We start from the raw sequence: 23880 nt of genomic DNA, 5'->3' as shown, positions 1-23880 counted from the left end.
AAGATTATTTATCAGATGCGTTTGCCTCAGCGATGCTGCGAACGGTCCTGGGTTCATTTCCGTTGACTGCATGGTGGTGATTTAAAGTAGGCCCCCCTTTGAGGTCACATTTTATGCTGGACCCACCATTGTTTGTGGTCTATTTTACCCTGACGTCTCCAATCACCCAATATTACATCAAATTACTGAAGTTCTAGTAAAGATGATGGATGAGGCTGCTGGTTTCTGGGCTTGTAGCGCTGTCACAAGCCATAAAGAAGGTTCCTCCGTTCAGCCTCTTGTGTTTGGGCATGTGTGGACGTAATTGAGCAAGCAGTTCATTCTCCTCATCATTATATGGTTTATGCGGGGGAGTGTGTGCGGAGGCCTGTGAGAGACATGAATTAGCTCATCCACTACCAGATCTGATGGAGAGGAAGGCTGCTGGCTGCTGCTCCGCCTGGTGCCCACTGCCATGTGCGTATTAATATTTGGCTTGGAGAGAGAGTGATTTTTACTCACTCCTCCAGAATCCAAGCCTACTTCTCTGAGTCACATGCGGATCTCTCCATTTGACTCAACCTCTACGCAAGTCTACACGCTGTGCGAATATCACGATTACATTTGTGTTGGTGTTTGTGTGTGTGGGGAGAGGGAGGGTGGTGTGAACATGCAGCACTTCCTGCGCAGAAATAGAGCGTGGGAAGCTTTTTATAACCTGTCTCCTTCACACATACGCACGCTAAACACTGTCCTACATCTCCTGCTTTCCAGCTCGGTGAACATGTTCTCAGTTGGCATTTTTTTCCCAGCTCCTCACTCCGCTCCACAGTTTAAATAGCCTGCACTCTCGTTCCTCATTAACAGGCCAATTAGCCGCCTTTGCCTCTCCTCTGTGGTGGTATGGCAGGGAGAGAATGTGTTGGTGTGAGGAGACTGACCTCAGCTGCCTCTGCTTGGGCCTCTGCTCGGTTAGTGGGCTGCAGAGCTCCTCTCTCTGCTCGCATCTGCCTCAGGCTGCTGTGTGAGTGCATGTGCCCTGAAATCCAAGGTCACTGAGTCTGAAATATCAGCCAGTAGGCCAGACCATTCGTCTGTAAAATGTTCACTGTGCCCAGTCCAACGAGGGCTAACCCATCCAGATCATTGTTCTAATATAGCAATGAGTGAATTTAAGGTGATACGGGTTTGCAGGATGTCAGGTTTATTGTGCTGTGGTCTGTGTGGAATGACCTGAAAAGACCTGGTGTACCATCAGGCTCATACTACCAAAAAAAATCCATGTGAAAATTGAAGCATGTGTTCGGATGAGTTCAGATGAATTTGACTCACTGATCAGACTTTTTCACGCAAGCCTGTAGAGTAAAAGCAGGACAAAGTCTGAAGTTCATGTAATTATTTCAGTGATTTTACTTTTCGCTCAAGCATTTATGCTGATAATCTCATTTGTAATTATACATGTTATATTATATTAGAAAAGAATGCAAAATAGAGGATACTATTCATCTCAGACCTTTGGACCCCATTGAACATTATTGGATATGTTGGAATATCTGCCTACAATTTCCTTTTTAGGGCCGTCCCTATCAGATCTCAGCGTTTTCTCACAAAGGTGGCGCAGGAGAAACATGATATCATTGGTTAATGTTATTTTTTCCCCATCTGCTGGTGCACTTTGACATTGAAGTCTGCATTTTGTTGGAAGATTACAGAAAAAACAAGGATTTTTTTTCATTGAACTGATTTGATTTGGTGGATTGTGCTTAGGGAAATGAATTAATAAAATGAGGCAGATCTATTTTGATTTCATGTTGACTGATAGTTTTATATAGTGTTACAGAATTGCTTGCAGCCCTGCATTACATAAAGCAAAGTAGGTCGCATGCTACCACCCTAATGTTTCAATGATAACTAGATAGCTAATTCCTTTCACACTCATTTTTTGGAGTGAATCATTTCATTTTCAAGCATAATAGTTGTATCAGAAAAGAAAAAGTGCTATTTTTCCATCCCAGCATAGTATGCAGTTAGAGATCAGAGGATTTTTTTTTTTTAGTGGTGACCTGATTTCATTGTTCAGTTTTCTTGCTAGCGTCACAGGATTTAAATTCCCATCTCTGCTGTTTCCGCAGACATCCTGCAGTATTACCTCCAGTGCAGCGTGGGGCAGGCCAACCCCTTCCAGCAGGTAATATAAACCTTCCGTCTTCAGTCTGTCTCTTTGTCTTTGCATCTCTTTCTATATGCGTGTCTTAGCCTTGCACGCCCCTTGACATTTGCACAAACTCCACAACCTCGAACCTCCTACATTAAGATCTGCCCTGATTCAGTCCAAGCATATCTTTCCATCTGACTTGATGTCCTGCTCTGGAGTCACAGTTCAGTCCAGGCTTCAAGTTGATCCACTTTTCCTCACATCCCCATAGCTGCATTATCCCTTGTTTCCTCAGTTACACACATTATCTATAGTAGAGCCAGTCAAATCTAATGAAGCTGAACTTTTGACATTATGTGAATAATGCATATAGTCGTAAAGGCTCTCACCACAGCTGTCTAATCGTGATGGACAACGGCAGTCTACACTTTATTGCATCTACACACCAGTTAATAGCCATTTGGAAATGGTATATTGATCTCTGTGGGCTAGTGATCTCAACTATTATCCAACCATCTTGAATGAGGGTCCTGAATATACACCTCTAGCAATTGCCGGAGGCTTTAGGCTTCAGCAGAATTGAGGATGGCATTTCCTGAGAAGGACTTGTCTCATCTTTCTCTCTACTTTGTTAAAGAAAAGAAAAGATAACTCTTACAAAAGGCCTATTGATCTGGAGGTGAGTAAATCACTGCATCAGCATTTGAGCAGCGCCGACAGAGTTAGTGTTTGGCTTTTTGAGAAGCAGAACAGACTGTACAGTCACTTCTGTTTCTTTTTTCTTTCCCCAGCCTGTTAATCTATAATTTTCCAGGCTTTTGTGGCGATTTTAAAAATAGAACTGTTGCTAAGAAAGCTCTCTACTTGCCACCACGACCACTTGAAGCTGTCTCAAATATTAATAGGCCTTGTGATGCCATCAGCAGCAGTCAGCCAGTAATGGACTTCCTGGGTTCCATTCTTCTCCCACATTTCTCTCCTTTTTCTCTCAGCTCCCCGATCTAGCAGCGGTGTGGCCAGCTGCTTGCCGCTACCGCCAAAGAAAGGGCCCTCATGCATAATTCATGCATGCTCACTGCTGAGAAAGAACATAGCAAGTGAGCGAACACATCAGCCAGCAAGTGAGAGGGGGGAAAAGGCCCTGTCAGCACAGGAAAAGAGGCAGAATGGTGTTTTTTCCAGTGGAAATAAAAATAAAAAATATCTATAGTATCTAGACTGAAACGACATGAACAGCTGACATTCTGCCCTCACCTCAATAATATGTGCTGAAGAGAGCCAATTTGCATGGAAGTGGCTGCTCTGGCTGGTGCCATTGTGCCAATTTCTTTTCAAAGAGTTTCAATTTCTTTTCTGTTGAGTTTCTTGGAAATTTGAACCATAATTGAGCGCTGTCATGGATAGGTTGGTACTGTACTTATTCGGAATCCTAATATGTTAGTAATACAGGGACAGTCGCCAGTTTACTGCTTGACTATTGTGAAGCTGAGAAAAGTTTTTATATTTATATAATATAAATATTTTATATTTAAGCTTTCATATTTCTTTAATTCCTTTAATATTTTCCTACACGTTAAACCCACATAAAGATCTAAAGTTTCTTTTAGTTATTTGTATTGACTTTGTAATGTGTTTGTACATTATAGAAGCTTTCTGGAAGTCACAAGGCTCTGGTGGAAATGCAGGATGATGTGTCAGAACTTTTGCGTTCCGCAGTGCGGGACTACCCCCAAACCAAGGTCTGTACCACACATAAAGGCCACTGTACACGTCACACAGCATCCATAAATTCTTAAACATTGTCTCTAGCAAACACCATTTTCGACACATTATCTCTCTTGACTTCCAGCTCTTATTAACTTTGATTCAGCATTCCTGCGCTCCTTTCCATTTTGCTGTTACTGCATTACATTAAACCCAGGATTACATCAGAGAAAACTATGAAAGGTCATGTAAATTTACCCTAGAAAAGGCAGTAAATCTAGATGCTTGCTGATTTTGTTACATTGATTGTGCTTCAAGCCTCTCCACCGAGCGGATGAATCTGATTATTTCGTTTAAAGATTAATCAAAGAGAACTCTGAGTCAAAACTCCATCAGTGCATCTTACAAGGATGTAAGTGAATTGTCTGAAATTGCTATCATGTCTTCATCAGTGTATTGTTGATTCTGTAAACATTGAGCTTCTTTTTGAGTCTGTGCATGTGATGATAATCTGCAGGCATATAAAGTGGTCCAGACAACCACCACAAAATGTGGCCCGACACCTCTGATTTTTAAATTATTGTTTCGGGCTTTTTTTAACAAAAATGTACATGATACAGCTTTTAAATGAGCAAATGTTATGCATGTTAACCCAGCTAATGTTATTAGCCTATTCACTTTAAATTAGTTATTGAATGTGATAAATTCTCTAAAAGATATTAAATAAACCTAAGTTTGACGTTTATTGGTGCCCTGACTGCGAAATTTTTCCTATGTGGAATAGCAACACTACACGTCCAGTGTGTTGTAGCACCTTCATACACAGACCTGACAAAGGCCCACTGATTCAAACCCCTTCTGCCAACCTGAACCGGTGGCCGTTAGTGTATTGCCCAGCACCGACTCCTCTTGGCCCTTGCTCTGAGACAAAACGACAGCTGACAAGCTGGACGTGTGAAAAGGAAGCACTAGCCCTTCGTGGCGCAGTGCCATTGTGGGGAAAGTGCTGAGCTTGTGGAAACACTTCACACACGGAGCTGTTCACCAGATATTTGCAGCTGCAGCCTCACACAACTTGGCCCTCACATGACAGTGAACTTTTGACAAAAGCATTCCGGTCTGCATGGAGAAGTGGAATGCTCCTCTGCCTCTTTTGCTTTGTTTTGTCATTGCAAAAAAACCTCAGCAGGTTTGGAAGTGCACCTGTTAAAGAGCAGAGGGAATTATAGGAACGATACTCACGTTAAGCCCAACTCAATCTGTACCACTCGCACTACACATACAGCAGTCCAGACGCTTGCCTGGCCCAGTTTAGGTCTGTTAGAGGAGGACATGACCCTATTTTTACTCTGTATCTCTGTAAATGTTTCAGAGCAATCTGGAGCAGATTCAGGGAGTTTTGAATACCACTGAAATTGGGCTGCATCAGCTGACCGCCCTAGTGGACTGCCGCAGTCTGCACATGGTGAGTATATCTATGTAGCACATCATATTCATTATGTGGATATATTTATCTTCACAAGACAGTATACACACACAACAGCGCTCCTGTTAATGTGGCACCTTACCCAGGCCTCCATTATTGAACCATTATCTGGTTCTAAATAGGAAGCTAGACCTGCAAGACCACCTTCATTACTTAATTTACTAAGCTGTTTATTATTCAGTGTCAGGGAAAAAACACCTATTTCACTGAAAATGTCATAGAAGCTCCAACAACTGAAAATATCATTCCAGTATTTATTGTGTCCACACTTCACGTGTATTTCAGCTTCCATTCTTTTCAGTACTTTTTTTTTCCTAAAGAAATCTGAAGCGATTTTTTTCCACATTTCCAAAGTTCAGTCTTGGTTGGTTGCGTCTTCTGCTTCTCACAATCCAAGTAATCCCAAACAAATTTAATGATGAGGTCTGGGCGCAGTGGTGGTCAGTCCATTTTCCTGAGAGCACCAGCAGCTTCTTTGTTTGATGTGCACATTTTTTTGTAGAATCTTCTTTTCTCAGCAACAGATTCTTGAGAGCTGTGCATCCTTTCAAACCCATAGTATTGTCTTCTCACCATGGATGGACAAAGAAAACACCTGTGAATTGTTTTTCAGGTCCTGAAGCAACATCTGAAAGCTTTAAGTAGAATTATCTCCCATGTGTCGAGCACAAGCTCCATAGGCCAGATCAGGCCTGTCACGCAATCCTATCCGGCTCGCAAAAGTCTTTTAATTTTCTATTAATATTAGCCTGTTTTACAATGTGTTGAGCAACAGTCCCCAGCATACATTGCAATGTCATGTGCTCTGACTGTCCTACCCAAACAATAATCCATAGTGCAGTGGTTATACCTACGTTCTACACAATTCTGTGCAATTCCACACCAATCATATCAACAAAATGCATTTTAGCTGCAGTTTAACCACTATAAACACTGAACATTAGCTCAGCAGCTTGGAAATTTAGTCCAAGCTTAATGAACTTGCAAAGAAAGGATGCTAAATGTCTAATTAAAGGTTTACTATTGAAGTTTTTTGCGTACTTTGAATAAACAGTGGCCAATCTGGTTGCAGTACAACATTTAATTAAAAATTTAATTAATTTTTTTTTTATCTAGCCCAAAGATTTGATGAGATTTGATAATATGGCCCTTTTACTGGTTGAGTTTCATGCTCCTGTTTTATCTGATGGTGACAGTTTTGGTGGTCTGTAAAGTCTTGCACAGCTGTCCCATCTTCTCTATACCTTTTAATAATGTTTTGAACTCTAGTTTTGGAAACTGACTTTTCCCTTCCTTTCTTCCTTTTACATGTAGATTATCTTAGGTCTAATCTGTAAAGAATGACTTGTACTTAATGGCTGTTTTTGACTGCAAATCACATAAATGAAGGGTAGTCTCTGACGTGTTTGTACTCTACATGATTTGCATTCTAACAATAATCTCAAATGGCCATCAGTCGTGGAGCAAGCTCCCTGCCTGTATCTACTGTGACATTATTGGAGTTGATGAGGCAACTTTTAGAGTCAAGTGGGGTTCTTCTGGGGAGAGCTACTCGGTGGGTGGCCTCTTACAAGAGGCTCCATAGCACTGGAACAAACAGGAAAAAAGCAGACTCACCCTTTTAGGCTTTATTATACATAATTAATCTTGATTTGGTGGTGGTCAAGCAATCGCATGCTCAGCTCACCTTTCCAAAAGCATCATTCAGCTGCTAGTGGTTGTGGTGGAGCGAGTCTGTCTTCGAATATGCTGTTTATCCAAGCTTTTATAGATTTATCATAATCATATTTTGCTAGGTGATGAAGTTTATAGAAAGGACAGCCCTTTTTCTTCAGAGCCTGCTTCCTGGCCTGGATGTTTCACTGTGCGGTCAGCTGCACAGTAATCATGAACGGAGCAACTAGGTTGTGAATAATAATGGTGATTTGCAGGAGGGAGTGGCTGCCATGTTGTTGCCTATGCAGGATCTGCAGCACTGCGTACAGTTTGGGGGGGGTGTCTCTCCATCTCCTGCAGCATATGTGCCTATTGCCAGTTACTGTCTGCTGCAGAGATACAGAGTTCCACTTGATTCTCTGTACAGCAGCGTTTGTGTGGGCAGAGTATACAGTATTATTCTAGCATTAACAGACCTTGTGTATGTTTCAGAACAGTCCATGTGTTGTGTGTTTTGTGAAGTGAAATCTTGTACATTCTGTGCTCTGAGCTTGTGGAATCCACAGATTGAATTACTGAATGTCGCATTCCTCTGTCTGGTCACGACGACAGGGTTTTTGACTTTTTTTGAGCGTGGGTTTGTGTCTGATCATCTCTCTCTCTCTCTCTCTCTCTCTCTCTCTCTCTCTCTCTCTCTCTCTCTCTCTCTCTCTCTCTCTCTCTCTCTCTCTCTCTCTCTCTCTCTCTCTCTCTCTCTCTCTCTCTCTCTCTCTCTCTCTCTCTCTCTCTCTCTCTCTCTCTCTCTCTCTCTCGGATTATATATAGCATGATGTATACATCTGTGTGTGTAACACAAGGTTGTGTGGGTAAATGCTAAGATGAAGTTTCTCTCTCTCTCTGCAGGACTATGTGCAGGCAGTGACTGGACTGTGCTATGATGGTCTTGAGGGGCTGATCTATCTGGTGCTCTTCTCCTTCGTCACCGCTCTCATGTTCAGCTCCATCGTGTGCAGCGTGCCTCACACATGGCAGGGCAGGAGGTGAGGGCTGTGTGTGATTGTGTGTAAGAGAGAGGAAAGACATAAAACTTCTGGCGTCCTGTTATTTATCTCACTTATTGTCCAGAAGCATTAGGCTAGTCATTAATTCTAAGGAAGATGTGGTTTTAAGTTACGAGAGCCAAGAATGAAAGGAAGTTCCACGTTTGAAATATAACTATAAAACGCAGTGACGCACTGGAAATCCTGTTGTATCTTAAGATATCGTGCATGTGTGAAGCGTGTCCCTGCGTATGTGTGTTTGTGTTCTGGCTACTGTGCTTGGTCAGCTCTGACGCATCACGCTTTCCTAGTGCAATTCTGGTGGTCAAGCTGTACAGCTTTCCTTCTCTCCCTCTGCCATTTCCTCTGCACAAGCCTCAGTGTGCAGCCAAGCCATAATCTCATAAAGCTCTGTCATTTCCCTGAGACTGGACCTTCTCCTGGGCCAGTCCTGGTTTAGAGGCAGCTGGGATTAGACAGGCATTTGATGGAGAGTGAGGTGGAAGAGGCCCCAGCTTAGCTGTTATGTGTAATTAATGCTGCTCTTCAGGAGCTGTGATCTGTTCCTCACTGTCCCAAGATACCTTACTAAGCACCATGCTTCTTCATGGCTGTCAATCATATGGCCTGCACGGAGCACAAAGTAGGTTAACTTAAGTAGGTTAACAACATTAGGAGTAGTGAGAATGATAATGGCTATGGGAAATGTCTGAGTCACAGCGATCAGCACGTTAAACACATTGATATACATATTAGAGAGCCAGGTAGACGATGACATCATTCAATATATAGCAACTTAAAGCTGTTTTTAAATTCCCACCTCACCTGTGGTGCAAATGGTAGTTCAGCTGCCCAGTAGACAACAGGTTCCGCTAAGTAGACCTCCTAGAAGTTAACTATACAGCTGAGAACATTGTGATGTTGTGATGTTGTGATGATCGCTTTTTGAGCAGCGCACAGCGATGTACGTTGTCCTATCGAGAGCAAACATGCACAAGCAATGAGCTAAACAACTTGTTTCATCCATGTTCTCTGAGAGAAAGTATGGTGTCCACCAGAGTGAGAAACCCACACATGGCAAAATAACAGAGGTTATCAGTGCAATGCTTTTACTTTGAATAAAATCCAGTTTAATGTTTGTGGCATTTTATGTGCAAGTATCCATGTACACGCTTAATTTCATTGCTTTTTATGGGAGCCACTTGGGACCTAATATAGCCTAAGATAGGCAGTGTGATGCATCAATTCATTGAATGACTGACCTTGTGAAGGATGTTGTGTTGGATTTTGCCAAAACACTAGATAGTTTTACTTATTTGCCTAATTGACTGGCCTATTAGTTTTAATCGCTTTTTAAAAGCTTTGTTGACCCTGAGTTGTTTACTCCCATGACCAAGAAACTGCAGATCACAGAATAAAAGTGCAATCATGGTAAGAGTTTGAGTTCATAATTGGAATTTTCAGTTGAGCAGGATCAAATGTTCTCTACGAAGAGAGAGATTCTGTTGCATATGTAAAGAACCGAACTGGTACATGATAACTAAGAACTTGTGTGCCTTAGTATTTGTCTAAGCTATGCCATCTTAACGTACCTGCCTGTATTCTCAGACGCTCTCTAGTCATGGTTTATTTGCAGTTTGCAAGTTTCTGCTTGGTGTGAGAACTTCCAGAGAGCCTCTCTAGTATATCCTGCATCTCTGCCTTTAAATGCCCGTTACTTACCTATTCTCCATGTCCTTTTCATCTGATTGTGCTGTCGTCTACGCAAGTCATGCTGTATCACTGTGCCCTCTGCCCTGTGTTATGCTGCGTTTTTACTGCTTTATTTTACATCTGTAGATCTGTTCTCCCTGTTCTTTTTCTGGTGGGTGGCAGACTTTATTTCTTTATCCTAACACCTATTGGCATCCTGTTGTGTGGTGTTAGTTTTAAGTGACCTTGAGCTGGGGAAAAGTGCTATATAAATAAGACTATTATTATTATTATTATTATTATTATTATTATTATTATTATTATTATTGATCTTGTTGTCTTTAAAAATGTCACAAATCAATGCATATCTAAAGAGGGCTCACTAGAGAGAGGGAGAGAGAGTGTAATACTGAGAGGCAGAGGGAGAGTAATGGAGAGAGAGTAAGAGAGAGGGAGACTATACACTACAATAGGCCTTTGTTTGTCTCAGCCTTGGTGAACAGAGCACTTCTGAGCTGAAAGTAGAGGAGTCTCGTTTTAAAACCCTGATGGACTGAGGTCCGGAGATTGAGGAGTATGTTGCTTCCTGACCGCAGTGCCCTTGTCAGGTGCTGGAACATATTACCAAGAACATTTCTGTTCCTATATTAACCAGCAGAGGGAGATTGAGCCAAAAGGATGACATCATCCATTCTGTGATGTCTTTCCCAGCACTCTGGCTTTTTGCAGCCATCTGCAGTCGAATCCGTCAAGCCAGGGTACTGTAAAGACTGCGTTCTGTTTGTCTGTGGTTGCTGTGTCCATGAGGTTTGTACTTTCTGCCTTTTGTGTTTTTTTTGTTTGTGTTTTTTTTCTGGACCAGAAACAGACAGCAAAGCCAGTGCCACACGAGGAAGATTGGGTGGTTCTGATGGTTCTGCGTAATATTAAATTAATAAGGAAAGCTTGGCTCCAGGCAGGTGTTTTGTTGTCAAGTTTTCCCACAATATGTCCGCCATTTGAAGAGGAAATGGAAAGGATAGAGCAGGCACAGCTTCTGCTGTTGCCCGTGGCACTGTGGGTACTGGGGAGGACTGCAGATAGGCACATGTGTGTTCCTGATGTGCTGCAGCCTTTTGAGTGCAGTAGCACAGTCAAGTGCTCCCTCTGCTGGCCACTTCACTGTACTGGTGTTGTCTTTAGGGGTGTAGCCTAGATTATGTGCTTTCATGATTGTGTAAGTAGAACAGCTTGGGCAAAATATCTAAATGTAGTTTTTCTAACTGGTTTTGTGGTTTAAATTATAGGTATTTGCTATAAAGTGAGATTTTTTTGTTTTTGGCCAAGAACACTAGCATATTCAGATTTTCTGACTTGAGCACTGAATACGAGTACCAGACTGGCGTATAGTTTTGGTTTTATTATTAGGTTTTATTTCCCCACTTAAGACACATGAAGACAACATAGTTGATAATGTGGGCTATAATAAAAAAAGTACAGCACTTGTGATTTGAAAATTATACGTTTTTATTCTATAGAAACAATTTCTATATGGAACTGCAGATAGGCACATGTGTGTTCCTGATAATGATTAGTTGGTAAAGTTATGACTAAGGTTATGAAAAAAGATACCAGAGCATTATTATTGAAACATTGTTAATTTTATTCCTTTTTAAAAACACTGTAATTTTCATATAATATTATTCCAATACATGGCAGTACACTACAGGACGTGCCAGGCACAATGCTGTTGTTTTGTTGCTACATGAAAGAAGAAATTGCTTGTTCTTACAGCTGATAGTTGGCATTGTGAAAGCTAGTGATCATGTTATCTCTTGTTCTTTGAGTTTCATCTGACATTGATCCATCCATCCATCCATCCATTTTCTAAGCTGCTTCTCCGTCAGGGTCACGGGGGGATGCTGGAGCCTATCCCAGCAGTCTCCGGGCGGAAGACAGGATACACCCTGGACAGGTCACCAGTCCATCGCAGGGCAGACAGACAGACACAGATAGTCACTCACACACTCACACCCAGGGGTAATTTAACATGTCCAATTGGCCTGACTGCATGTCTGCGGACTGTGGGAGGAAACCGGGGAACCCGGAGGAAACCCACGCAGACACTGGGAGAACATGCAAACTCCACACAGAGAGGACCCTGGCCGCCCGGCCGGGGAATCGAACCCAGGCCCTCCTCACTGTGAGGCGACAGCGGTACCCACCACGCCACCGTGCCGCCTGACATTGATCCATTGTTTCTTTTTTTTTTTTTTTAATAAGATGAGCATCTAGAAGTGGTTTCATGCTAGAACTACTTAAACACTCTACTACACCACAGGACAGAATATACAGCTAATATGACATTACACAGTGTGTGTGTGTGTGTGTGTGTGTGTGTGTGTGTGTGTGTGTGTGTGTGTGTGTGTGTGTGGGCGCTATTTCAGGATTAATTTGTTACAGGATTGGATCGGGTTCATTCTTCTTACTTTACTCTGATTTCCGATCCAGGGCTGTGTATGGTTACTCAAGTCAAGGTGCCGGTATTTGAACACTTCGCTACTCCAGAACGTAAATGCCTAATTGTGAGTGCGTTGCCAAGGACGCGTTGACGAGGATGTGACTGAGAAAGCGGAGATTAGACGGCTTTTAGTGCTAAATTGGCTAGGATGATGTTGGATCCAATTAAAATGTATTTTTCGGACAAGCATGTTGTTACATCGTCGTTTGAAGGGGGAAAACTGTAGATGATGACAGGTCTCCATCAGATCCAGTGATGTACTGGTTACCTGTGGTTTTAGCTCATTCGCTCATCTGAATCCGTCTCTGTTATGTTACTGATCTGACGTGAAAATCCACTGAACTATTTTAAACAATAAAACGTTTTGAAATGTATCCCTCGGCGTGAGGCAAAATTTTTGTGCAACATCTGTGCTGTTACCTAAAAAAAAAAGTAAGCCACAGTTCTACGTTTTTTATTTTTATTATTTTTTCCATTGTTTTCCATGATTAACAGCTATCCGTTCATGAACTTACGGATACTCATATCCAAATTAGTGCAGGTTACACATCCCCAATCTGATTCAGCATTTTCTGCTGATATCAGACCGATACTAATACCACTCGTCTGCATTGCAGTAATGATTAAAGGGACATATTTTCCAGCCATACTTGTGGCAAATGAAGAAGGCATAAGTCAGATTAGTCTGTTAATCAAATTATAATGGATTACTCTGTTACAAGTTAATTATTAGTTACGGCCCTAATTATGTGTGTTTGTGTGTGCACAGGCCTGATGAGGATGGTGAGGAAGACTCTGGGGCTGCCGGAGGAAGGCAGAACCATGATAACCTGTACCGGGTGCACATGCCCAGCCTGTATAGCTGTGGCAGCAGCTATGGCAGTGAGACTAGCATCCCTGCAGCAGCACACACCGTCAGCAATGCTCCTGTTACCGAGTACATGTGAGTGAAGCACACACACTCACCAGTCTGGCATACAGAGTAGATCGGGTAATGTACATCTTTAGGCCTTTTAGTCATTGTATCGCATCACTGACTACTTAGCCTCTCATGTTAACATTTGCTGTCACCAGTCTGTCTCAGTGTTTATGAAGGGACATCTGGCCTCTCCCCTGCACTAGACTGACTGAATTCTCACAGTCCAAATTTATATCTGAAATAGTCCAGAGATGGGAATAAACCTGCTTCTTATAAGCTGGTCCCAGCATGTGTATCAATTACACTACCCCCTCCACATAAGAGATACTAATAAAGGACGAGAACAGCCCCCAAACAGAGCCAGGGTTTGTTTGTTTTTAGACTTGATGAAGACGTAGTGCTGGCTCCTCAGTGCTCCACACCATCTGCCCCATGGATTAGCTTCAGGCCCCAGAGAAGCCTGGCTGTCCCTGTGAACTGGGCTTGCAGCAGCTGCTCCCCTCCAGCTGTGAGCACACAGGAGAGGAGCTGAGAGATACCACCAGGGGGAGTGAGAGATCAGACTTAGTCAGTGCTACCCGCAATGATAGAATACTAATGTGCCAAAGCATGTCTGACAGGTCTTTCTTCCTTTAAATTTTAGTGCCATGCTAACTGCAACACACCTAACCTCCAGAGGGTTGGCTCATGTGTTTGTTTTAGGTTGGAACCAATCCCAGTAATGATGGGCATAAGTCAGTTTCAAACTGAGTACTCATTACACAGCATCTGACTAGTTGCCATTTGCCAATAACAAGCCATTTTCTTGCATCATATGTAGGGGCTGGTCAAAACGATCACCCCCCCTACAGACTGATGTGAAATAAAGTGGTATACAATAACTCTACTATCAAATGCTGTGTTTGTTTCAGACGCATTTGTTTTTGATTATAGCAAATCTTTGTCCAAAATGCATATTTTTACTTTGAGTAATCAACAGCTCATTTATGTTTGGGTACTCAAAATGATTGAAAGTGCCCGTCTCTAGATAGTATGATGATGCCTTCGACACTGAGCTGATTACACTGTAACCCAATTAGTAGCTGCTTTTGAGGTATCATTTTTCGAATTACTTAGTGTCAACTACCTCCCCTTGTCTTCTTTAGTTAGAGAATACAGCAGAATTTTAGAGTTTTACTGTGGTCTTGGCTTACTCTGTTCTGGTGGGTGTGTTACGTGCGTGCTCATGCATGTGTGTGTGCCTCTCCTTCGTCACACAGGACGCAGAATGCAAACTTCCAGAATCCCCGCTGTGAGAACACTCCTCTCATTGGGAGAGAGTCACCTCCTCCCTCTGTAAGTGTCTGACTTACTTAACACTCCTTAGTGAATGACTACACACGCTCCCACCCACACATGCACCCACACGGACACACAACATGCTCCACAGAGTCATTTTGACAGCCTTTTCGTGGGTAGGCTCACCTCATTCGTACAGCACTACGTAGTAGGTGTATAAGGTTTTTTTTTTTTTTTTTGGGCTTCCCACACTGTAGTTCATTCACTTCACACAGTAGGCAAGCGGGAAAGGGCATGGCGCTACTGTTAGAAGTCCGTCTGCATCGGTTAGGAGGCTGAAACAACCGTTCTGGACAGGCTGTCAGCCAAACTTAGTGTTTGGTGGGATCACGCAAAAGGGGCTTGCTAGACCTTTCAGAGCTGCTTTGCTGTCCCGAACTGGCAGTACTTCGGTTAGAGGATATAAATGCCAGTTCCAGGTCAATGTTAATGAGATTTTCATAGGAGAGATAGATGGAGGAAGGTAGTAACGGGGATGGTGGAACGGATGAGGCCTCAGGACTGCGGTCTTGCTGTTGTAAGTGGACCCTCGTTAACACTGTGTTCATACTGTTGTGTGCCCCCACCTCCACTCCACATCCTCTTTTGTGCTGTGCATGCCCCTCCTCAGCTCTTATGGCTGTGTCTGTGAATGGAGATGGACACTGTCATTCTTGTCGTTGTTTTTTTTTTTTTTCTTTTCTTTTCTTTTCTGCTTTCCCTCCCCTCCGCTGCGCAGTCGTATCAGACTGCCACGGACGCTACCCAACAGCACAGCTGGCAGTTAAAGGCATCGGAAAGCCCGCGTTCGGTTTGGTAAACGCCGCTGCCGTTTCAACAGGTACTGAACATGCCCGCCCACTTCCACATACTGATCCGTCCTTCTTCCTCAAACTAAGAGACTGTGTTGAATCACTCCTCCTTTGACGTCCTGTTCCTATGAAAAAACAAGCTGTGCCCCCTTCCTTTGGTGTGTGTCATGGTGTTTCCTTTGTCACTTGTGGGCAGCACCGTAGCCCCCTCTGGTCCCCCTGTTCACTCCTGTTGTCAGTAGAGACACAGAATAAAGGGCATCTGCCCTTACATAAAGAGATTTGTGCATCATGTACTGTGGCAGAGTGCAGGTTGTGTTTTCTTGTTAGACACTGTGGGTAGCAGGTAGAATGTTGTATAAGGATTGCTTAGGCTTTGATAGTGTGTGCTTGTGAGTAGTTATATTGGTGCTGTTCCTGGTTTGTACTGGCTGTGAATGACAATGCCATGAAAGTTGTCTTGTTGTTTTTTTTTTTGTTTGTTTGTTTTTGGGTTTTTTTAAAATATTTTTTCATCCATGTCTCGCTTTCTTTCTCCCTCGCTTGGACCAAGCAGCTAGGACACGTTCTCTGTCACTTACGTGGAGTGCAATTCAGCAAAGTTGATTAATAGTAGCAGCTTGATTATTCATAAGCATCCTCCTGCAGGCTTACTGAATGCCTTAAGACATATCTAGAACCTGTTGTGTTTTTAGTTTTTTTGTTTGTTTGGGTTTATTTTGAGAAAGTTGTACCTCATTCTGTTTCATTTCCAAATAACAGCAGTTCTTGTTTGAGTAGGCAGGTTTATCATTCAAGTTGAGAAACGTGTTTAAATTGTATGCATGATGCCACAGTAGGCAATTAGTCATGCTTGATAGGCCCACTAACAGTTAAAATAGTACAATAGTACAAGTTAAAATAGAACAGCTACAATAATATACCAAATCGAAAGCAAACATAGGGCAGACAGATATCTGTTTCGTCAGTGTTTTCCTTGAGAAAGTGTGGTGTGCAGCAGTCTGAGGAAATCACGCATGGCTGTGCAAAATCCTAGAAAAAGATGTGGTCGATGGCTCAGGTACTGAAGTACAGTGAGCCAAAGCCAGTTCGGCTCAGGCATTTATGTTAGTTTTAATGTGGGTTAGTAATTAGTGGTAAATACTTTCTAAAACTAAAAACGTCCTAAAACTAAAAACTAACTTTCAGTAGACCATCGTTATATATTCCAGTCATTTCATCAAATTTAAAATTTTTGCTCGTATGTTCCTACACAGAGTATGTTTAATATGGTTTTGAGCCTTAGTTCATGTAATGTGCTGGTACCTAGCCACACTTATTAGTTCTACAGTCCACATAAGAAGCTCTTTTTAAAGTCTTGGCACATTAATCCAGAACTCAGTTGATGTGTGCTTTCAGACGTTTGCCTAGCACAGCCAGTAACATTTCAGAACTAGAACTATCTGTTTTGACGTGTCACGTCCTCGCTTTAAACCTCTCCAACTTGACCACTAATTGCCGGCTGATAACGATTAGTTGTTGATCAAAAGAAGATGCATCGTTTATGTGCACACGAGAGCTTGACTGTTTGTGGGCGAATTAAATAAGTATACAAATGTGTCATTCCTATGTAAATTTGGCACACAGAATTCCTGAATATCTCAGTAACGTAACCTTTTACCAAAGGCCACACAACAATATAATAGCTCCACATCTCCACTACTCCCAGACGTTACATTCAACAGTTTTTTTACACTTCAGGAAAAGTAAATGTCCCTGTCCTTTGCAAGCTTACTGCCAAACTCTGTTCTGACACAAAGATTGTGCTGAATCTCTCATATCCGTTGAGTTTGAGATTCCTTTTGAGTCTCTTAAATTAAGTAGTATTTATGATGGAATTTTGAATAAAACCTTTCTTAAGTCTGTTAACTAGCCTAAGATCTACACCAGCACATAGTCTTTTATCTACAGCTAAATTTCTGCCTAATGCATCTGTATATTGGCCCATAAAAATGGCAGTGATGAAAAGTAGTGTGGCCCAATCTGTCTGCTTGTAGCTCATTTAACCTTTTATTTTATACCTTTAGAATGCACTATATACACTGCGCGTACAGTAGTCTAAACCCTGATGCATTGTCTCGTGTGGTGTGTTTTGTATTAAGCATTGCAAGCTATTTTGGGTGTTGACACTAGGTATGTTAGACTTCATGCACTGTGAAATAAAAGTATGCTTCTATAGTTCTTCTCTACCAGAGACGTGTTTGATCCATGACCCAATTTCAGTGCGGCACTGCGGCAGAATAACATTTCCTTTAGAAGGCTGTTGAAATGATCCTGTGTGTTTTAATACCAGAGCTGAGTGCCTATTTAAACTCTTGCTCAGTGCTCATGTGTCAGTTTTGTAACTTATTTATGCGTTTTTCAGTTTCAACATAAAACCAGACAGAGGGCTTTGTCCACTTCCTGAGAACTGAAATGGCTTTATTAATATTCATTTTACCTGCTGCCACATATCTTAAAACATTGCTTTACAGATGCTGTAGACTAATTGGATGGGTTTTTAGCAGTGGTTCAGCACCCCTCACCAAACCCCCTCACCCCGGGAGGGCCACATTTATTGGTTTCTCCCTATCTGTTGGGAGTTTGGTTTGAGCAGTAATGTGTCTTGGGGGGGGCTAATGACTGTTTTGAGAGCCACTGCTTTAAAGCAGTAGTTTGTTGAAAAAAATGAATTAACATAATTTACCCCAAACATGAAATGAAACTAATGTAGCTGAATGTAATGGAAGTCTATAGCACTATTCAGATAGAATTTGTTTACATGGGAAAGGAAAGATAATATAATTGTCATTATGTCGTACCGATATGTATTATCCTAACAAAAATGTATCACTGCAAACCCACTGGAAAAAAAAAAGTTTGACTTTGTGCAGTGATGTTGACTTTTGGCTGAATTCCCAAGTTAATATTGTGAATGACATGTTGCACTGAACTAAGACAGGCAGGCTGTTTATACGATGAAATATAATATTTGGACATATTACATTTGGAACATTTTAGGAGTGACCGCAATGTGTAAATGAGTAGCCACTCCCAGCTCTGTAACTTATACTGAGATTTCTTATCCCATGTGAAATCAAGCGACAACACTGCAGGTACCCTGTGATAAAATAACATTATTCCACCTCCCCATGTTAAACTGAATAGTTGGAATAGTACTTGTCACCTAAAATATTTTTCACTAATATAGACTTCCAGTTTAAACAACAATTGCAATTGCAGTGCCAAGAAAGGAACCCAATGTAAGAGAAAAACAGGTGGCAGTTATTTCTTTTACTCAAGCTTACCACAGAATGCACTTTGTGAGAATATTGAGATTAAATGGCTAGAGTCTATGAAGTTGAAACTTATTACAGTTGAGTTACAGTTAAGCCTGAAAATCATTGTATAGGCTCATTTGCAACAAGTTGAACAACTATTGGGCACTTCTGTCAATGCAGGCGTGTCTAGACCTCCTGTTCAATCTGTAAGGAAATGTCCACTGTATTCACTAGCTTATGTCATATTCTTGTCCTTTCTTTGTGTCTCTGCAGTACACGTCCAGCATGAGGGCCAAGTACCTGGCAAATGCCCGTGCTGACCCCAACAACAGCACTTCTGCAGCACACTAGAGAAGCACTGGGCCCTTTCCCCTAATCTCGCACACTCACACACGTTCACACGCACTCACAGATGAGCCCCTGTTTCCACGGCCTAAGCAGACTCCAGCCCACAGAACCCAGCCTGGCCTCATCACCCAAGCCCACCCATCTAGCCACTACAGGCCAGAAGGTGCGCTGGCCCTTTGATGTGCACTCGCCAAACCCAATCAACACAAGGACATCCTGGCATCATGGAAACACACTCAAGCAGAGGGCCCCTTCTGCTGTTTACAGATGGCTGACCACAGTCCCAACCAGAGCCCAGCAGGCAGAGCAGTGGGTTACTTCTAACAAGCGCGTGCGTGTGCGTGCGTGTGCGTGTGCGTGCGTGTGCGTGCGTGTGTGTGCGTGTGTTTGCGCGTGTTTTTGTACACGTTTGTGTGTGTACATGTGTTTGTTAGTCCGTGCTGCCCTTGCTTTCTTGTGGTGCTTTTGCCAGAGGACCCAGAGCCCCATACGTACACAGCCAGAAGGAGGTGATGGGCCTCAAATCACATTCCTGCATGACTTATTCTATAATGTGACTTCCTCTATTATATAGGATTTCTATTCTTTGACATACAACAGTAACATCTACTCTGAGTAGCTGGACAGGTAAAGCGATATGAACTCCACAGCAGGTAACAAGTCAGAGGAGCTGACGTCAACGATTTGCAATACTAACTAATATGAATTACCGGACTGGTATGAACACGGCGTGTTTTTTAACTTCACTGATGCAGTGGTGCTAGTTATCCTCACTAAAATCTGAAAAGAATACTGCCATTATGTATATGAAAAGGGGGGAAAAGTAGCAATAGTCAGCTTGGGGTTGAAAATGGGCTTGGGGTTTAGCTCTAGTTTAATATTTCATTGTGAGCTCTCTTAGGTGGGGTAGTGTTGATGGAAAAGCTGATGTGGCAAGCTTTGGAAAGCCCCTGTGCAAGTTTGTCCCTCCTGTTTTCCAGCATACGAACTGCATATAAACAACCACCCAGAGGACCCTAGTGCGGTCCAAATGAGACCAAGCTGTCTCGCTTGCCCACACTGGAATACTCCCAGCAACACTGCGATGCCTGCACATGAGAATGAGGTTGAGTTTGAGAAGGAGGTTGAACTCAGACTCAACTGCGTTGGATTACTTGACCGCAAACTGGCATTTGAGTGTTGTTTGGGTACTCATCATCGTACCCACTGGAAGGGAAGGCAAGCCTGAGATAGCTTTGGCCGCTATTGACCTTAGCTTGATACTGCATTCAACACAATACTCTGCAGTCGAACTGTGGAGTGTCTGGGGACCACTTAATGTTATTTTTGCTCTTACATGTCTCTGCCTATGGTTTATCGGTTATCTGCTACATTTGTCTTGCATGCTTGCAGCTGTTCACCCTCCTCGGAGGGGTTCGTCATTGAAACGTGTCGCCACTGTTGTGAAAAAACGATGAAACGTACTTGAGAACCTCTCTGTGCTGTACATGAACTATGAACTGGACGGACTGCTGAGCAAGCTTTGCTGTTCAGGTTGTATTTCTTTTCCCCTCAGCTGTGAAGCAGAATGAACTTGAGGTGGAGAAATAGGCGGCCACTCCCAGAGAAAGGACGGTTGCCTTTTGGAACTCTTGTAACTCAGATGCTCAGTATGATCTACCAAGGACCAAAATGTCCAGGGTTTTTCTTCAAGGTCCATATTTCTGATGCATCTGAGAGTGCTGATCTCATACATCCATGACATAGTAGTTATTAGGCTATTACAGACCATAACATACCTTTGAACCTAAGGCTGCAGCATTCAGAGAAGAGTACTGGTCGAGGAGAAAGTGCCATATTGAACTGTGCACTGTTTTCCTCAGGAGACATCTCACATGCACATAATGCCGTAGGATCTGCTATATCTCCTCTGCTCTGGATCCCTCACATTAAGGTTTGGAAGTTGCGGATGGTCTCCTGCAGTGGTTAGTGAGCTGGTAATCAGTCTACACTGCTGGAGATCAAGGTCTTCTCTGTCCTTCTTCTGAGCCGCTGTCTGGTACGCAAAGTCCACTTTAACTGAGTGGGCCAACCAAACACCACTTCCAGAGAACACTCCCATCTCATGAAAGGCCAAAAAGGCCAAGCTGTTCCATGTACATCTACTTTCCTGGATCAGAGACACGCATGCTGTGTAAGGACAAGCTTGGGACTAATCATACACAATAAATTCAAAGCTCCTGTGATTCTCTGAGGAGGTCATACTAGGAGAAAAGAGCAAAAGGGAATACTTTAAGACTTAAGGAAAATAAAGCCTGATTTATTTGTGTCATTAGCTCATATCCTGAACATCTCTCGCTTACTGGACTGTGTGAGCTTCTGTTCATTTACTTCTCTGAGGCATGGTGACCTTTCAATGTGGAGTGTGAAGTGTTCTCGTGTGCTACTGATGCTTGCATTGGGTTTCTTGATTGATGCTTTTATCGCAATCAATAACGAGGTGAGGTTCCTCGACTGTGCCAACAACCAAACCGCAACTCTTTGACCTTCCTTGTATCTTTTAAATGTTTCACATCTTTTAAATGGGCCTTTTTTGTACATTCACACAGCTCTGCCTAGCCTGAGCGACCAAACTACTCACCTGTGAACATGAGCCCGACGTTCTAAGAATTGTATTTTTTTTTTCTATGTGAATGATCATTTGTTAGTGAGGCATTTTTTGTTTGTTTGTTTGTTTTTACATCTGCATACTCTGTTAATATCGTATTGCTAGACCAATGTATATACCATATATAATACAATGCAAAATGAAGAAAATGGCTTGTGTCAAGGACAATGAATTTGCAATACCATAGTGCAAACTGTCACACTTCATCTCATTACTTTTTTTTATTTTATTTTATTTTTTCCGATTTCTAGTCTTGGTGGCAAATTTTTAGAATGATTATTAGTAAGCACAAAAGAAGAACTTTTGTCTCATGTGAATAAATGAGTTTGGTATTTCATTGAATTGTTTTGATAAAACTTCACTGTAGAATTCCTTTTTTTTTTCTTTTACTTTTTGCATTTACTAAAATATTGTACATGTTAAACCTGTGGTTTTATTGAGCTTGAACTCAGTGTTTTCAGATTAAAGTACATTAACTGATGACCAAAGTCATTTTCTCTGCCTTTTTTTTTTTGGGGGGGGGGGGGGGGGGGGGGTCTTCACTCTTGCCTTGCATCTTCAAAATGATCTTCACTTTTTGTAGATCTTCTGGTTTTTTACATCACTGTTATTATCTGAAATTTTGTTTAGCTTGACATTAGCGTTGTTGATTTTGGATACATGATGGGACCCAACAATATTCTTTGCTTCAGCAGTCAGTAATCTTCCAGTTGATCTGCTGCTTGTAATTGCCCGATGCTTTGTGTGGTTAAATTGGTCATAAGAAGGCTTGACAATACGCCTCTTTGGATGTGGGTTGTGATTTTGAAATTAGATACTAGATCATGCTGAAGACTGTGGTTTGTTTTGGGGAGGTTTACCATAGGAAAAGAAGATTCCTGCCATGTGCTCAAGTTCCTCATCAAACATTTGAGCTGAACCATCCAGGGCTTTGAAGATGGTTCTGCATTGTAGCCTTTTTGTTTGCTGCACTGTAAACTTTCACATGATGTCACTGCTTGACAAAATGGTGGACTAGCATGGCTCATTTCCTTAGAAGAAGCACTAGGTGGCAGTGTAGCAGCAGTGAAGTGAGAGCGATAAAGGCTCTGTCTGAGGATGACCAAATTAATGCTGTCCAGAATCATCCTCAGATCTTTAGATCATCGGTCAGTGAATAAAACTGGTGAATATCAGACAGAATCTCCATTTGATATGAGACATGGGTTCTTCAGGGGTTATTTAGTAAAGGGAATGGTTCTCCTTAGAACCATTTCATGTTTACAGCGTTCTTTGCTTGGGGAAATTATTCTTCAGATTGATGGAGAATGTGTTGTGTATGGTTCTGTATAGCACTAAAAAAAGGTTCTAATGTTACGATGTCAAGGTTTTAACAACAGAAGAACCCTTTTTGGTGTTATATAGAACCATTTTCAAAAATGTTCTATGTAGAACCATGTACAACACACTCTCCATCAATCTGAAGAAACTGGTCATCACACAGAGAACTGGCTGCATGGAATGGTTCTATATCGAACTAATGGTTCCGAGTAAACCTGTTCACTTTACAAAAAAACCATGAAGAACCATCTTTTTAAGTGTATCTGAAAAAAAATCTATCCAGTTTGATACAATTGCATGCATTCCGAATGTATTCCAAGTAATGCATAATCTTTATGCGTTGATCTGATAGTGAAGACCTATTAGAGTTCTTTAGATTCTGAATTGTTAATATTTATTGTAATTGGTTAAAAAATACTCAGTTACTGTTTTTCCAGTCACATGTTAAAAATAATAATCCCATTTCATTTCATTTCATTACGCATTGATGGTTTCTTAAAAAAATGACCTAATCAAGTTGTGAGTGTTGAGATGCCTCCGTCTGTGTGCGTGGCAACCCTCACCTTCTGTACCTGGAAATTAACTGATGAGTTGGGTCAGGTGGTTTAGAAGGTGTGTGTGTGTGTGTTGGGTCAGGTGTGCTTAAGCAGGAAAATCACCAAACTCTGTATTGTGAGATGGTTGCTTGGTGTGTAGAATAACGTGTGTAGACAGATGACCTTGGTTTACAGATTGTAGGATTCTGGCTCACTGAACACAGCTGCAGACATCCTTCCCCATCTCATTCGCTGCAGTGTATTTCTGGTATAAATAAACTCTCTACACTCACTCAGAGCCAGAAACCAAGGGCAATTGGGACGACATATTTTTAGCCCATTTCACATCTAGTGCATCCTTCTTGAACCAAAACAGAGACTGACAAGATGTCAGTCCATTTTTGTCTGAATGTGGGGTGCACCACAACAAAAGAAGAGTGTAACAACAAACTGCATGCTACAGTGCAAGT

The 23880-nt window shown here is 42.1% G+C and overlaps 1 protein-coding gene across 2 annotated transcripts in view; it reads left to right on the top strand.

Moving 5' to 3' along the window:
- Window positions 1–22046, top strand: part of ttyh3a (tweety family member 3a) — a 68151-nt gene extending 46105 nt beyond the window's left edge. Inside the window, exons 8-14 of one of the 2 annotated variants that reach the window (XM_017703207.2) lie at window positions 2112–2167; window positions 3781–3873; window positions 5211–5303; window positions 7884–8020; window positions 12982–13155; window positions 14391–14466; window positions 18833–22046. In XM_017703207.2, the coding sequence (XP_017558696.1) occupies window positions 2112–2167; window positions 3781–3873; window positions 5211–5303; window positions 7884–8020; window positions 12982–13155; window positions 14391–14466; window positions 18833–18910 (707 nt within the window). In that variant the 3' untranslated portion in view covers window positions 18911–22046. The remainder of the gene's footprint in view (window positions 1–2111; window positions 2168–3780; window positions 3874–5210; window positions 5304–7883; window positions 8021–12981; window positions 13156–14390; window positions 14467–18832) is intronic. The other variant, XM_017703208.2, reaches the window with a different exon arrangement.
- Window positions 22047–23880: the final 1834 nt, after the last annotated feature.

The sequence above is a fragment of the Pygocentrus nattereri genome, chromosome 27 (assembly GCF_015220715.1).
Source record: "Pygocentrus nattereri isolate fPygNat1 chromosome 27, fPygNat1.pri, whole genome shotgun sequence".
In the NCBI taxonomy this organism is placed as follows: Eukaryota; Metazoa; Chordata; class Actinopteri; order Characiformes; family Serrasalmidae; genus Pygocentrus; species Pygocentrus nattereri.
This window is presented reverse-complemented; position numbering and strand designations above follow the sequence as displayed.